At 42.2% G+C, this 18003-nt stretch overlaps 1 protein-coding gene across 1 annotated transcript in view; it reads left to right on the top strand.

The window, feature by feature from the left end:
• Positions 1-1810: 1810 nt before the first annotated feature.
• Positions 1811-18003, top strand: part of NECAB3 (N-terminal EF-hand calcium binding protein 3) — a 141926-nt gene continuing 125733 nt past the window's right edge. Inside the window, exons 1-3 of the mRNA XM_069751956.1 lie at positions 1811-2387; positions 6814-6838; positions 10149-10257. Coding sequence (XP_069608057.1) covers positions 2265-2387; positions 6814-6838; positions 10149-10257 — 257 coding nt within the window. The 5' untranslated portion in view covers positions 1811-2264. The remainder of the gene's footprint in view (positions 2388-6813; positions 6839-10148; positions 10258-18003) is intronic.

Here is an 18003-nt window from a genome sequence, read left to right as displayed (position 1 = left end):
TGTGACATCACTATATTTATTATCCCTGTACTGTGACATCACTATGTTTATTATCCCTGTACTGTGACATCACTGTTTATTATCCCTGTACTGTGACATCACTATGTGTATTATACCTGTACTGTGACATCACTGTTTATTATTGCTGTACTATGACATCACTGTGTTTATTATCCCTGTACTGTGACATCACTATGTTTATTATCCCTGTACTGTGACATCACTGTGTTTATTATCTCTGTACTGTGACATCACTATGTTTATTATCCCTGTACTGTGACATCACTGTTTATTATCCCTGTTCTGTGACATCACTATGTTTATTATCCCTGTTCTGTGGCATCACTGTTTATTATCCCTGTTCTGTGACATCACTATGTTTATTATCCCTGTTCTGTGACATCACTATGTTTATTATCCCTGTTCTGTGACATCACTATGTTTATTATCCCTGTACTGTGACATCACTGTTTATTATCCCTGTACTTTAACATCACTATGTTTGTTATCCCTGTACTGTGACATCACTATGTTTATTATCCCTGCACTGTGACGTCACTGTTTATTATCCCTGTACTGTGACATCACTGTATTTATTATCCCTGTACTGTGATATATGTTTATTATCACTATATTGTGAGATCACTTTTTATTATCTATGTGCTATGATACATTATCCACGTAATGTGACGTCACTAAGCAAAGTCACAGAATATTGCTAATAAATACTGTGACGGGGAAATGGCAAAAGTGAACTAGGCTGTAACAGTCACAGTTCTGTCACAGCACATCACATGGATGATGTTATAGGAGAGTGTTATTTCTTATAGTGCAGGGAGGATTCACAAAGTTAACAATCAGGAATATAGGGGGTTTCCAGTACTAAAATATTGATGACCTATCCTTCGGATATGTCATTATCGGATCGGTTAGGGTCGGACACTCGGTGTCCCCATGATCAGCTATTACCAGCTCTGGCATCGGCCAAATGTATATTGTACAAAGCCAGAAAACCACAATTCCAGTTTTGCTCCCAGGTCCTGTTGATTTCATTTGAGTTGGTGTTCCGCTCCATGCACTGTTTACATGCACCCCCTACTGGAGCTGGTAACAACTCATATTTGGGGGACCAGAGAATGATGACGGACAACCTTTATAATACAGTGTATTACCAGCTGGCAAAGCTTTGTATGCCTAGTGCACCCATTTTAGCATATCCCCAAGGCTAGGATCATCACACTGTGCCACATCTATTAGCACAGCAATAGGACAGTTCAATACCCAATGACGGCTATAGGTAAGTTCAAAAACATTGAGGTACGTAACATAGTTCCTTCTTCATGGTAAATATGAGCTTGCTGATGGTTTCCCCCACACGTGGACTTTTAGATCCTCTTAGGACGCTTCTGAAAAAAATTTGTTCTGCTGCAAAAGAGATGCAAACAATTTAGACCTGAAAGTATTTTTATGTTGGATCGATATGAGGAAAATAGTGTGAAAGGTGCCGCTCCACATTTCTCATGTTGTAAATGCCCTGCTAAACACTTATCTGCTAGGGGACCCCTGTATAACGGATGTGTGGCATAACAGATGACATTATATCACATTCCTTTTGCAAATGTCTAGCAGCTCCCATATCTAGTTTTCTGCTTAATGCACTGCATGTGCTATACATCTTCATTACCTTTTCTTGTATAGGGATAGAAAATAGTACTGGCTTCTCATTGGTCCACTAATTACTAAAGGGAAATAGATAAGCCAATCAGAATGGAGAGATTGGAGTCATATGTTAAAGGGAAGAGCCAGAGCCAGGAGAATCCTAAGTAATAACAGGACTGCAGTGAAGACAGTGGCTCCTGCACTGAGGGTTCTCCTCCATCTGCCTGGCAATCACAAGCAACCTTCTCTCTGCATTTACATTGTCTTCTCTGTAGCTGATCAGCCTCTTTTAAGCTGGAAACTGCTCCTGCCTCCCTCCTGCTTCTTCATCTTGGAGATTGCACCTACTTTTGGAGCAAAGCCAAGAACTGCATGTCCAGCTCCAACTCTTCATTTCTGTTCAAGAAGACAAAGAGCTCAACACTTCATGAGATATATGAGATCTGCTCTACTCTACTCTAACATACTCATTATCTGCTCTTATCATTGGGGTTGCTGATTCTCTCCATTTCTTCTACGGTTCCATAAACTGCATTTCCCGGCTGCTCCTTGGGCATCGGACACACTTCCTTATTGCATTGTCATTCAGAAGCAACTACAGGAAGATGATGTCTTGTACTGAGTTGATCACTATGTGTCTATTATCTCCCAAACAATTCCAGAAGGACAAACCCATCAAAGCCCCTCCAAAGCTCACCATAGACCAGGACTTGTCAATATTTAAGGATGTAAGTGTTATTATATATGTCCGTATGTGCTTGATAGATCCATTCTCATGCTTGTATTGGATACATAGTATCATCAGCATGGAGTTGAGCACCATTCAATCGCACTTTATTTGGCAGCTCAGAGGTTAACCCCCTTTTGCTGGCTCCTGTCTCACCCCCTTCTGTTAGGGATCTGCTGTTATTACTGTGAGATAATTACCTTCTGCTTATAGCAATGTCATGTTTTTCTGTACTGACGTCTAATTGGGAAAGTGGACTCATTTTGATCTAAATAACGGATCACTGCACACTTACGTGAGTTAATTAAAGGGAAAATATATATTATATTTTATTATTTTGGGGAGAAATTAATATAAAAATATCCTTAAATTACCAAATTTTAAATTTAAATATTTTGTGTTATCAGTATAGATCCAACATGTTCTACAGCTGAGAATGAATTTGTCTACATTGACTGCATCTTATCCCAAGTGAAGCTCATATTATAATTTGGATTAATGAGGTAGTTATACATTGACCGTTACACAAGATGGTTAATATTCAAAGCCTTCTGAGCCCTTTCTCTCAGTGTTGAAGGGGTATTTCAATTTCAGATATTCGGAGCATAGGATATGCCATACATGGGTGATAGATGTTGGTTTCATCTCAAAAACAAGGCTTCGTTTCACACCGCCAGCCATGGAAAGGTAGTTGTGTATGTGCAGAATCTCTCCATTCCCTTCTATGGCCTATGGTAGTTCCAAAAAAAGCTAGAGATGGAAGTACACCTTTAATTATAGTCACGCGTAAATTGTTAGAAAAGTTGATCATTTTAGGTGGTCTGATCTTTCTGCATAAGGAGTGCCCCTCTAAATGAGTCACTTTAGTTACTTTTCCCTTTGTATTGCTTATGGAGGTAACTTCATAAATAAGCAATTTTCTTTGAAAGTGGAGGCTTTCACCAATATTGTCTAACATAGATTGTCAGATATAATAATTATCATTCTAATCTTTATCATTATCTTCATCATTGTATCTTGTTTTATCTGTACACTGATCCCAGCCTGGCGAGGCGTAACCACTGTTTTACTTTGTGTGTAAGACAAATGTATTATTCATGTACAGGATTATTAATGTGGACATGGACCTGAAAAATGTGCTTTCTGCATGGTCTCCACTCGTGATGTCGTCAGAACAGTGACTGTTCTTGAGAAGCTTTATATTTTCAAACCAGAGGAAACAATTTCGGAAACCAATAGGTTAGACCAGTGTTCCCCAAGTTCGGTCCTCAAGAGCCACCAACGGGTCATGTTTTCAGGATTTCCTTAGTAATGCCCAGGTGAGAACTACGTAATCTAGACAGGCATCAATTCCATCACCTGGGCCATACTAAGGAAATCCGAAAAACACGACCTGTTGGTGGCTCTTGAGGACTGGAGTTGGGGAACACTGGGTTAGACAATATCTCTAAAGTTTGATTACGTCTATAGCTACTTTTAACTGTTGTACACCTCTGCGCACCTATGCAAAACCTAAAAGCATATACTACTGTAGCATTATCTTTTTCTTTGCTGGACATACATATTAGAGATGCCAATTACATGAACATCCCAGAACCTTCCCGTAATTCCTCCTAAATGTATAAGTGCTAGTGGTTACCTATACATTGGCCAACATCTGTAGATACCACCTAAGAGTTCTAAAAGTGAGAATAAAATACCAGTTAATATTTATCTTTAGGTACAAATCATGGTTACAATGACATAAAAACTAAAAGGTACGACTTTTATTGGCAGCATTTCTTAAATGTTTGCGAGTTATAAGCATTATAGGCAATCTAAATTATCCTGGAGAAGTTCTTCACAACCTCCATTAATGAGGCATAATGGAGAGTTACTACAGAGTATACCTCTCTTTGGAGGACTTGTCATGTCCTTGCTTTATACAGATAGCCCATTGATTTAATTGAGCACCAAGTTATTCTTCATTTCTCCTGTGGTGGCGCTGCTAGTGGATGATTGCTGTTTAATGCTTCAGTGGTAGGACATCCTGTGATCAGCTCTTCTCTGAGGAGGGTTGGTAATAAAAAAAAATTGCTTAAAATGAGTGACAAAGATATCCAAACTATATGATTGGAGGAGCTGTCAATTATAATACAGTTTCCATGTTACTTGATAGTGTTTGCCCTTCTTATCGGCAAGCCTTTCATTTGAAGGAGAGCCATGTAATCAACAGGGTTCTCCGTTCTGGTAATGTAGATTTTGATTTGCATATTGTAACTAGGGAATGGATAGGGCTGGATGGCAACCACAGTGGCTGCAGACACTCATCACAGGTGCTATATGGGATCACTTTGACTTGCCATGATGAAACCTTACTGTACAATGTTCCTACAAATGTATTCATTGTGATGGTCATTTTTTAGAAAAGTGGCAAAAGAAGGTATGTTATGATTTAATTAGTTTCTCCGAAACTTATGGTAAACTTCCATTCTTAACAGTTTTTTCCATCAGGTTAAGAGAGGCAAAAGTGGCAACAAATATGATCTGCCTTTTAGTACGCAAGAGCAAACTACAATATAGGGGATATAGTCAATAGGATATATTAAAATAAACATTATTAAGCCATATTGCCCATAAAATTGATATAAAAGCTAAAAAAGATAGAACTATGATAAAGGAATGAATGTTTAGAAGAGCATCATAAAAGCTGAGTGTCACAACTCTGTTGTTGGGTGTCCTGGGATCAGGGGCTCCTTCCCTGTCCCTAATGCTAGGGGTGCCCTAGCTTGCCCTTTTCCCAGGATTACTTAGGATGGTGAAGACGCCAGGGCTAAGTACCTTGCCTTAGATCCTGAATCCGCCCTCAGTGTGTACCTTTCCCCGACTCAGAGAAGACGGGAGTAGTAGGGTACCATAATACACCAACCAGACTAACAAGGTAATACAAACAGGGGTAATGAAAAATACCAAACATATAAATATACTCACACAGACAAAAGAGGAATGCATCGGGGAGTGGAGGATGGGGTTAAACCAAAGTAGGAGAAGAAAGGGAATTATCACACACTCTAAATCTAGTAACAGTCACAGATAAACCCACCAAATGCCTTCTCCAATAATAACCACCAACAACCTCCAGGTATGCAGCATAAGCTACCTCTGACAATGAGTGTTAGCCAGGAACCAGATTATATAGGAGATGGGAGTGGCTAACAGTGCATAGCTGAGAACCTTAACACAGGAAGTTTCCAGGAGCTCTCAACTAAGCAGATTATCCCCTGCACTGCTGAAAGAAATTTACACCGTTTAATATGAAAGTGAAGTGCTTCTAATCAGTGCAAGAGTAGGAGAAATCAGACGCTGCGGCCTTCTGGCTCCTCTCTGTCGCGGTAAACACGTGACACTAGTGAACCACAAGTGCTGGTGTATATAAAATCCAAGGAAATTATAAAAGGATTCAGCAAATGATTGCATACCAAAGTAGTTCTCAACTCATAAATAATGTAAAGCAAAGTTGCAAACCTAAGACATGTACATTCCACTGAATCCACACGGTAAAACCAAAGGCACAAATAACCATTAACAATTCGAAAAATAGGGTCACATAGTAACAGGTATATGGTGCACAGTCTTAGAGAACTCCAAAGCATGTTTCTCATTTAACCTCTTCAAAGGGGCTTTTTCCATTTGAAGAAGATAAATGTGAAACGTGTGTTTGCGTATTTTAGGCTGTGGAAACATATAATATGATCCCTCAATGAATAAGATGGATTTTAGCTGTTTTTCAGAGCGGTGATGAGTTCAGGATGCGAAGGGAGGGAATAAGTCGCTCATACGTGAAAAACCATATTTCTTTGGTAAGAGTGTTTGTTGTGTGAGCAGACTAATGCATTAGAAAACTGAGTCATTATTGAAATTAAATCCCTTTCCTCTTCTGACTATAAGGGTAGGATCACAAGAATGTATCAAACTTTGAGCAGAGTTTGATCAGAGTTGGATTAGAATGGCATCAGCTTTTCTTAGGCATGGAAAGGCAAAAAAGTTTCTCCACCGTCTCCATTTTGTCAGTCTGTGAAAATCGGACCGTACTCAGATGTCGTCCGAGTGTGAGTGTGTTCCAATTTTTTTCCACGGATCCATAAACTTGCATTGCCGAATTTGATTCAACACTCGGATCAAAATTGGACATGTCTTCTCCTTTCCACTGACCACTTTGTCCGAGGAAAAAAATTGAACATGTGCACAGCCCCATAGAATATCCTAGGTACGAATGCTATCCGTGAAAACCAAGGATAGCACTTGTCTGAGAAAATCGGTGATGTGCACAAAACATGAGACTCTACCATTAAAATACCATTCTATCATCCAAGGAAATTATAGGACCCTGCGGCAGAAGATAGAATTTTTATAGTACATTGAAATTAAACACTTTTTTCTCTCTACAGATATTCCGGAGAGCTGACAAAAATGGTGAGTAACACATGTATGTGAACTGAAGAGAACTGTAATTATTATTCACCGTTTCCATAATAACTCATATTGCATTCTACAATATTCTATTTGTGAATCAGAAATGTCCTGCTGAATTTGATATGATCAGGAACTTCTGTCTGCAATAACCCATTCATCACGCTAACATGATGCCTGCCAAATGCTCCATTCATGTGGTACAGCCCTACTTTGGGTATAGGATGGGACACCTTGGTGCAAGTGGTTTGGATGCTTGGGCACTATGTGGTTGCGTGCATACGACTTCTCTTAGCATCTTTGTTATACATTTCAAATACTATATTATGATAATGTACATGTATGGATATGGGGAGGGGTGACTGTATTTTGGATGGTAACAGTCTTTAGCCTATGATACCCAGATAAAGAACCAGATGAGATTTAATCTATAGCAGCTCCTGCCACATAGTGCCCACTACTGAGAAGGGTATAATCCTTAGAGGACTAGGGAGGTCAGTTAGCAACAGGATTCATTGTGATACATTTGGGTTGAATCTTAAGCATTGTCACGAAGACAAGGGTAAGAAAACATTAATCTTGTCCAGGCCAAAGTGTGGTACACCTATGGTAGTCAGGAAACTAGTCAGACGTGTAAGGGTTTAGTAATGGTGATACAACAGAGACAGGTACGTGATACAAAGAGGATGAAGAAGTAGAAAGGTAAAAGCAGCTGAGTCAATCAGGAGTCAATATGCAAATGGTCTCTTCAGAGAGAAAGAGGATTTGAACTCTAGTGCCATTTATTTTAAGTAGCAATCCTAAAAGTCAATGTCGACCCTAAGCCTTGCCACATGACTTAGGATAAAAGCCAAACCAGAATCTAAAATTGCAGACACGTGTTTCAAGGAAGTTGCTTCTCCTCAGCGCAAAGCTTCCTCTCTGAAGAGACAATTTGCATATGTAATTTTCAGATCTCATACTTTGCACTGAGGAGGGACAATACCCCGAAACACGTGTCTGCAAGTTAAGATTCTGGTTTTGTTTTTATCCTAAGTCATTTGGCAAGGCTTGTCAAAGGGACGATATTAACTTTTAGGATTGCTACTTCCAATAGGTGGCAATACAGTTCAAGTCCTCTTCCTCTCTGAAGAGAGAATTTGCATATTTAATTTCTCAGAGGAACAATGCATAGCTTATACGTCTCCTTACCCGGGCATGTCACATTCCATAAGGAGAAACATTATCCCTTAGACCCCAATCAAGAGTCAAAACACAGCAGTCATACCAGTGTGTGAGATATACTGTGCATGCATATGTCTCCTGCCTGTAGTCCTTGAATTGGTGTCATTGTTTAAAATTTGAAGCCTCTTTTTTTCTTAAAGGTTCTTCTCACGTGTGTGGTATGACCAATTGCTGCATCCCATATTTGATATTTGGGGTGCTTATCACTAAATTGAGCCCTATATATATTCATATCAGGACTGAGGAGGGGGCCTCTGGGTCTCAATTGCTAAGCACACTAATGTCCATCTCTTCTTCCTTCTAAATATAGGATTAGAGGAGATGAGACAATTGTGTTCTTGTGAGACGCGAGTTGTAGTAAGGTTTCAAGGCTCATACTGTCTGTGCTTCTAGATGGCAATGGGAACAGATGGCTCTGTAGACAATCTCAGCAAGAGACCAGGACTCTGGCAAGACCATAATAAACCCAGGAAATGCCCGTCATGCTGAATATTCCCTGTTGCGAACCTTTTTGTGTCCTCCTGCTCTTGGTCCTGTGTAGATAACCCTTTCAGTGTGATGATGATGAAATACTACTGGAAGCTAGATATGGGGTAATAATGTTGAAAATTGTATAGGACACAAATGTGATGCGACCATGACCAGAATGGTGATCCCCAGACCTTCAGGATAGGAACACATGGCATTGCCTTATGTGTTATGTGTCCTTCTCCTGAAGGAGTTAAATGGTGGGAAAGTGGTTTCACTCCGTTTTCTGCTATGGCACGGGCCCAGCAGGTGATTGGTGGGCAGCCCTGGCTAGGTGGGGGCCGTAGCAGGGGAAGATTGCTTTCATGTGAACACCCCTAATTGATTGTATTAGTAAACAGAGTGGTAAGAGGGGGAATAAAAGAGGAGAGTGCGGGAGGTTCATGTTTGACCGCCGTCGTTTCACTGCCAGAACTGCTGACACATGTAGTCATTACTGCATTATCCATGAAATAACAATGCTGGCTGAGGTTTTCTAACACCTCTATGTTGTTCTGTCCCTCAAATTGTCAGCTAGACATTACCATTCATCTATGCAAAAATAATTATAGCATGTCAAATTGTGTGTGGTCATGCCCCGTGTAATGCCTAATTTATCCTGTGGGGGTGCTATAGGGGAATCAAACATTTGCGTTCAGGTTCTAACCAGATTCTAAATGCCTCCTGGGAGTCTCAGCATCATAACACCCTTTTTATTAGGCTCTTCCGAACAAAAAAAATTGTCAAAAGCAGCCCAGCCCTGAAATGGACAAATATATTGGGCAAATCTAGTTCAAAGGGTACTTTCTTTTATTCAATCAAGTTTCAAGATTTCATTTTTAGAGGCGTTATTCTGTCCTGAAAGACTTGTACTGACATTGTTCTTTATGAATGCCGATGGTTATAAATTTGTGTTATTCCAAATACTGCAATGTATTTAAGAAAAAAAAATGTAGACACCCTCATCATCCTGTTATCACCTAACACACCTGCGAATACACTATATCACCCATGTACGTGAATAAGAACCTGTCGCCAGGTCAAAAGTCACCAGATTTTGCCCTTTTTTTATTTCCACTGTCATTTTGTTTCTTTTAAAACAGCTTCAGAGGTACGGGCCTTTTTATTTAGTGCTAATCTTTATGATCTTTTTACAAAGGGGCGTGGCTCATATGATCCTCTGGGGTGTGTCATTAGGCTGCTCTGCATTTTTACCCTGTGAGCCATGACCCCTTAGTAAAGACCACAGAAATTAGCACAAAATGACAAGGTCCAAAGGTCCATATCGATGTAACCGTATGGTGAATATATATATATAAAAAAAAGAATTACTCGGGGGAGCAGCAAGAATAAAAGAAGAGTAAAAATGTATCATTTGTCACATATTGACAGGTCCTCTTTAAGGTTGTTTCGGAATTCTGAATCCTTTCCTCTGGTCCAGAAGTGATGATGACGGGTCTCCTTCCTGCCACTATGTTATTGCCTAGCTTCATTAACTATGAAAATGTGTGGGAGAAGCTAGATTTGCACTGGATGAATCATTACTTTATAATTAATTGTATATAATATGTATCTCCTGTAGATGATGGAAAACTGTCCTTTGAAGAATTCCAGAGCTATTTTTCTGATGGTGTTCTGAATCAGGAGGATCTGAGGAAAATGTTCATCCGGATAGACAGCCAGCAAACCAAGTGAGTGACGGAAAAGAACATGGAGCGTATATAGTAAAACTGGCTGGTTATCATGAGGAACAATGTAAAAAGTAGTCATACTGTATATATACAAATGACGCTTTTATCCTTGTCTGTGCACATTTTCAGCCCTCACTTAGACAAAGATAGAAAAAAATCAAAAAGTCTTAATATGTACTACCAGCGTTTAGTGTGTTTTACCCTTTTGGCATTAACAATGAGCTGAAAAGCAGGAACTGGATGATGAAAGTATAAGGCTACGTTCACATTAGCGTTGTGCGGTGCTGCGTCGGGCGCAGCCGCGGCGACGCATGCGTCATGCGCCCCTATATTTAACATGGGGGGCACATGGACATGCGTTGTCTTGCGCTTTGTGACGCATGCGTCATTTTGGTGCAAGCGTCAGGGCGCAGAGGACGCTGCATGATGCACTTTTTTCTGCGCCAAAAATCATGCAAAAATGAACACATGCGTCACAAAAAGCTGCGTTTTGCATGCGTTGTTCGTTGCGTCGCTGACACAGCACCGCACAACGCAAATGTGAACTCAGAAAATCATATAAGGAAAAAAGCACTAATCGATACCCAGTATAAAATTAAAAGATTTTATTGAAAAAGTTAAAAGTAGCAAAACAAAAAATAAACACAAAGGGATGTGACAAGGTAAGCCAGATAAGTGTGGCACCACAGTCAGAGACAGGTACATTCAGGTGTATACAGATACGGTACATAGCAAATGCTCTAAATATCTACCACATACTGAAATCAAACAAGGCACATGTGTACCAGGTGTGTAGAGGAAGCTGTATGCCACCCTTAGAATCAGAGCAAACGAAGGTCCAAAGGTACGACCAAATAGAAAAAATAATAGATTACCTGAATGAACGCTGGAGCTCTGTGGTGCCACCGTCCCCAACGCGCGTTTCGGCGCTAAAGCCTTCTTCCAGTTAATGGCCACTAGGTGTCTATATTTTGTGGGATTACAACAGGTTACCCTTGTCCCCGGGGCCATGATCTAGGTGTGATATCTCACAATTACACACCAATTTTCTCTCTACTGGATGCTAAACTGTGTGTTCTATAATAGATGCAACTTGAAACTTTTGGGTCCCCCTCCTATCATGTGCCTGCTATGCATAACGCTAATGTATTCTTATGAGACAAAGAGGCCTTTGGATCCCCATAGGTTGCACGCCCAGTAAGACTGCCCTTTATTAGACATGTATTAGATTTAAAGGGATTTACCCTCAAAAGACTTAAATGGGTTATCCACTACTTGGACAACCCTTTCTGAATCCATATGTTTCCCCCTAGTAAAATAATAATACTTATACTCAATTCCAGTGACATTCCAGTTGTGTTGGCACTGGCTCTCCCACGGCTTGAGTGACAATTTAATATAACAAACATGACAATTTATGTCATGCAATCCCTGCTGATTGACTACAGTGATTGCGTGACATAATGTCACTCAAGCCTTGGGAGGGCCATTGCAGAGATTGCTGGACTGGCACTAGCACCAGAGTGGAGTATAAGTGTTATTATTTTACTGGGGGGGAAGAATATAGACTCAGAAGGAGTTGTCCAAGTAGTGGACAACCCTTTAATATAATCGATGATGACTATCTGATCACCACAATCACTAGAACGAGAGCCCTTATCTCCTCTTCCACTTTATTATTTTCAAATTAAATGGAGCAGCATTGTTGAGCAAGATCACAGTCTCTACATTTATTGATTATCACTGAGAATGAATGACGCTTTTTCTTAGTCACACAGAAATTGAATCCAGCAGCAGTTGTGCGTGACCATGCCACTTTATTTAATCCCTTCAGAGTGGGGATTGGGACATCTGCTCTAGTGATCTTTGGGGATCCCATTGGTGGAACGTGCAGTGATCATCTATCCTTTAAGCCATAAATATCTAATAATACACTCTAAAGACATACTGATAGGGACTTTAGATTGTGATCCCCAATGGGGACAGTGATAATGATGTCTGTACAGTGCTGTGGCATTAATGGTTCTATAAAAGTGAGTAAAATTAATATCTTATAGATGCGGGTCCTACCTCTTGGACCGGAACCTATCTCCAGAATGCTGTTGTGCAGCATCTCTCTCCATTCACTGCTAGGAGTTCGAAAAGAGTAAAGGAAATGTGAAATGATAAAAAGATTAGACGAGCGCATGTTCTGCATGGGTGCAGGATGGGCCCTCACGATCTTTTACTCTGTCATCCAAAGACGGTCAGTTTTGGTGCATATGGATGGGAGCAGCAAATTACAGAACGGTGGCGCAGGATGGGAGCAGCACATGACAGAACGGGGGCGCAGGATGGGAGCAGCACATGACAGAACGGGGGCGCAGGATGGGAGCAGCACATGACAGGATGGGGGCGCAGGATGGGAGCAGCACATGACAGAATAGGGCAGCACATGACAGAACGGGGGTGTAGGATGGAAGCAGCACATGACAGGATGGGGGCGCAGGATGGGAGCAGCAAATGACAGAATGGAGGCGCAGGATGGGAGCAGCACATGTGAGAATGGAGGCGCAGGATGGGTGCAGCACATGTCAGAATGGAGGCGCAGGATGGGAGCAGCATATGACAAATTGGGGGCGCAGGATGGGTGCAGCACATGACAGGATGGTGGCGCAGGATGGAGCAGCACATGACAGGATGGGGGCGCAGGATGGGTGCAGCACATGACAGGATGGGGGCGCAGGATGGAGCAGCTCATGACAGGATGGGACGCAGGATGGAGCAGCACATGACAGGATGGGGATGCAGGATGGAGCAGCACATGACAGGATGGGGACGCAGGATGGAACAGCACATGACAGGATGGAGACCATATACCAATATAAATGCTCACAACCCGGGTGTAGAACGGGTTCAATAGCTAGTCTATAATATAACGGTGGGAGAGTCACTCTGTCCGAAGCCATTATAGACTGCGCAAGCGTGACGCACCGCACCTGCGCTGTCTGGACAAGAGTGACGCAGCCGAACTTACTTATCCCCCCCAATATACTGGCCATGGGGGCTCCACACACCCGTGTATCCCCCATAATATAGGGGCCATGGGGGCTCCGTGCTCTGCAGCTCCGGTCAGGGTAGATGTAGAGCCCAGTGGAGCTCCAGGACCTTCGATGATGTCACCAGCATGTGACCAGAGACGTGAGTGGGCGGAGTCAGCCCTCGCTGTGCTGGCTGCAGGGGTGCTGTATCCATTATAGCCAGCGCCGCACTCAGGCAGTAAGTACAGCCACACTCACGCAGTACAGCCACACTCGCCCGCACTCACACAGTACAGCCACACTCGCCCGCACTCACACAGTACAGCCACACTCGCCCGCACTCACACAGTACAGCCACACTCAGCCACACTCACACAGTACAGCCACACTCACGCAGTACAGCCACACTCACAGTACAGCCACACTCATGCAGTACAGCCGCACTCACGCAGTACAGCCGCGCTCAGTATAACTGCACTCAGACAGTACAGCCACGCTCAGTATAGCTGCACTCAGACAGTACAGCCGCACTCAGGCAGCACAGCCGCACTCAGGCAGCACAGCCGCACTCAGCACAGCCGCACTCGGGCAGCACAGCCGGAGAGAGAAAGATGGGAGCAACATATGGCAGAATGGGTGCAGCACAGTACAACAGAATGGGGACACAGGATGGGAGCAGAACATGACAGAATGGTTGCGCAGGATGGGAGCACCACATGACAAAATGGGGATGCCGGATGGGAACAGCACATGACAGAATGGTTGCGCACGATGGGAGCACCACATGACAGGATGGGGGCAGGATGGGAGCAGCACATGACAAGACGGGGCGCAGGATTGGAGCACATGACAGGATGGGAATGCAGGATGGAGCAGCACATGACAGGATGGGGATGCAGGTTGGAACAGCATATGACAGGATCGGGGCGCAGGGTGGAGCAGCACATGACAGGATGGGGACGCAGGAAGGAGCAGCACATGACAGGATGGGGGCGCAGGATGGAACAGCACATGACAAGATGGGGATGCAGGATGGAGCAGCACATGACAGGATGGGGAGCAAGATGGGAGCAGCACATACCAGGTTGGAGACCATATACCAATATAAATGCTCGCCACCCGGGCGTAGAACGGGTTCAATAGCTAGTATACTATATACAGGGGAGATGATATACAGCTATATATTATATACAGGAGGAGATGACATACAGGTATATACTATATACAGGGGAGATGACTTACAGGTATATCTAATATATAAAGCTGAATGTGTGTGTGTATGTCTGGGATTCGCATCTGCACCTTCGCAGCTACAGCCACAAAATTTTGCACAGTCACACTTCTGGACCCCTAGAGCGTCATAGGTTATGTTGTGAGGCGAAATTTTAACCCCGCGCATTCCAATTCACCAAACAATTTTGCCCCTATCTACATAATGGGGAAAAAGTGAAAGGAAAAGTGTTGGAGGCAAATTGACAGCTGCCAGATGTGAACAAGGGGGACTTAAAGAGTGAGAGCGATGGCGCTAAAGAGTATATACCGTACAGTTGCTAAGGTGGGGTCCCGACATGGGATACTCACCACACACGGGGATATGAACACACACACAAAATGCGCCACACACTACCACGTGCTTGAACACATATACCACCCTCAGCACACATTTCACCACACATACACCAACCTCACCACATAAAAGTTGAAACACAAAAGTCGCCGCTCAAAACACGCCACGTGCAAAACTAGGCTCACGCAAAACTCGCCACACGTGCAAAACTCACCTCATGGAAAACTCGCCACACATGGAAAAATTGCCACATGCACAAAAGTTGCAACACATGCAAAAGTTGCCTCACACAAAACTTGCACATACTCAAAACGCTCCACACATAAAACTCGCCACGCGCAAAACTCGCCATGCACAAAACTTGCTGCACACAACTTGCTACACTAACCTGTCACATGCAACTCGACACAAAAAGTTGCTACACGCATGTCGCCACACAAAACTCATCTCACAAAAGTCGCTACATGCATGTCGCCACACGCAACTCAACACACACAACTTGACACACAACTTGACACAACTCGCTTTAAAACACACACAAGTCTGGTATTATCCTTCAAAAATAAAAATCTGATTAATAAGCAGACAAACTACAAGAGCAACAAATGTACCATACAGGAAATATGGCAGCTGCCAGTCACATGACCTGTCTATTATGTTTATGTGTGAGCTAATATATACTGCCAGGGGGGAGGGCTTCCTGTTGGCTGGGGATTTATCAGGCTGCCAATTTAGCTTACAAATACTGAGGTAAAAATACTGAGCAAATAACGTGTGAACGAAGTCTAATACAGGAGGAGATGACACACAGATATATACTATATACAGGAGGAGATGACACACAGGTATATAGTATATACAGAAGAGATGACATACAGGTATATACTATATACAGTTGGAGATGACACATAGGTATATACAATATACAGGAGGAGATGACATACAGCAGGTATATACTATTTTCAAGGGAGATGACATACATGTATATACTATATGCAGGAGATGACATACAGGTGTATACTATATATAAGGGAGATGACAAACATGTATATACTGAGGGGAAAATGAGAGGTGTGAGGTGAAAATGAGGGGTGTGAGGTGAAAATGAAAAGGTGTGAGTGCAAAATGAGAGGAGTGAGGGAAAATAGTAGAGTGATCGGAAAATGACAGATGTGAGGTCGAAATGACAAGTGTTAGGGGGGAATGAGAGGAGTGAGGAGGAAAATAAGAGGAGTGAGGGGGAAAATGAGAGGCGTGATGGGAAAATAAGAGAAGTGAGGTGCTATAACTAACGACAGATATTTACTATGCCCAGGCAACGACGGGCTCTTCAGCTAGTTAACCTATAAATACCTGGTACTCATTAGCACATGAGCATCCTATATATCTGATTAACATATAACAGATGGATAGAAATAAATAAATATAGCACTGTATCTAGGTAGAACATACATAATGTAGGGCTAAATATATTTGAGAATTTAGGTTTTGTGCTGCAACGATTGTTGTCATTGTTCCTAACTTCTGGTGTTACTTACATAGTTCTCCAGGAAACTGGAAAAGTGATTGAACTGTCTACATTTGCATCTTTCTAAATTAAGGTCTTAATCCCTTCTTGAGCTTGATGTGGAAGCAGGAAAAATAGGCAATGGATCTGAGGGGCTTTGACGCAGGGGAAATTTGTGATGGCAATTCTGAGCATTGTTAAACAACAGGTCATGTGTTTTCCCAGTATGCAGTGGTTAGCGTCTATCAGAAGCAGCCCCAATGGTGAAAAGACGGCACGATGATGGGTGCCCAAGGCTCATTGACGTGCATCCGATGTAGGTAGGGCCAGCACTGACCAAACACTGGCAAAAATGTGATCCAAAACACTGATGAGCAATAGTCCAGGTTTTGCTGGTAAAATCATAGATGTTTGAATAAAGCCTTATTTGTACTGACATGTCGGTTTAGCCATCATTTCCCACATGCATTAATGAGCCTTGAATGATATGACCTTGCGATCATAATTTGGTGTTTGTCAAGGTGACTCAAATCCATTTATCCATTTTTTTCTACTTCCATCTCATCATTTTCAAGAAATACCTGTTCACTAGTTTTCTAATAATAATAGTAATAATAATATAATATTCCTAGGCACGAAGCGCAGCACTTACAAGTTCTTTCCAATAGAGCTTACAAACACTGCCGTGCAGTTGGCCAGATCCCTGGATTCGGCTAGCTTCAATGCCTTTGTGCTACTCTGAGAATCAGGAGCAATCCCACCAAGGACAACATCTGCAAGGAGTTTGTATGTTGTCCCCGTGTTTGCGTGGGTTTCCTCTTGGTTCTCCGGTTTCCTCCCACATTCCAAAGACATAATGATAGGGAATTTAGATTGTGAGCCCCATTAGGGACAGCAATGATAATGTGTGCAAACTGTAAAGCGCTGCGGAATATGTTAGCGTTATATAAAAATAAAGATTATTATTATTAGAACTTCCTCTGTGTCCAGCAATATAGAGCACACAGTTTGGGACAGCGTAATACCCACGCCACTGATCCAGTCAACCAATCAAAAGCAGGAAGCCAGGAGGCAGAGGAGCGGTGCGCTCCCGATCAATGATCTGGAGATGACCCCTTTAGCTTTACCAGTGTGTGACTATAATGGCTAATTGCTGTATTTATCACATACACTACCAAGAGTAATCACAGGCTTCAAAAATGACCATAATGAAAATTAACATTCTAAAGTTTTGTTCTTTTTTCTATTTTTTTTTAAATTGGATTAATACTCTGGCATATTTAATTTCCTTGCCTATAATTTTAAAGCAGCTGGAGCTTTGCTGTGTTGATTCAGCACTCCAAATACTCTACAAAGACATAGGGGCCTTCGTAAATTAGGCTCCTAAAGTTTAATGACACATTTTTGGCTTCTTGCCACCTGGAAGGTTCTCTTTAAATATTGGGGTAAATAAAAAAAAAAAAAGATTATAAGCACCCCCTAGTGGTGGCTGCGTGAATTATCCAAGTCACCGTGGGATCACTAATGCTCGGAGCTGAGTTCTGATTCTCCGGCTGCCTCTTTGTCCTCACTTGTTGTATGAGAAAAGCTCCAACCACTAGAATAATATATAAGACATGAATTAGTATAATTTGGACTGAAATATGAGCCAG

Source organism: Ranitomeya imitator, chromosome 2 (genome assembly GCF_032444005.1).
Source record: "Ranitomeya imitator isolate aRanImi1 chromosome 2, aRanImi1.pri, whole genome shotgun sequence".
In the NCBI taxonomy this organism is placed as follows: Eukaryota; Metazoa; Chordata; class Amphibia; order Anura; family Dendrobatidae; genus Ranitomeya; species Ranitomeya imitator.
This window is presented reverse-complemented; position numbering and strand designations above follow the sequence as displayed.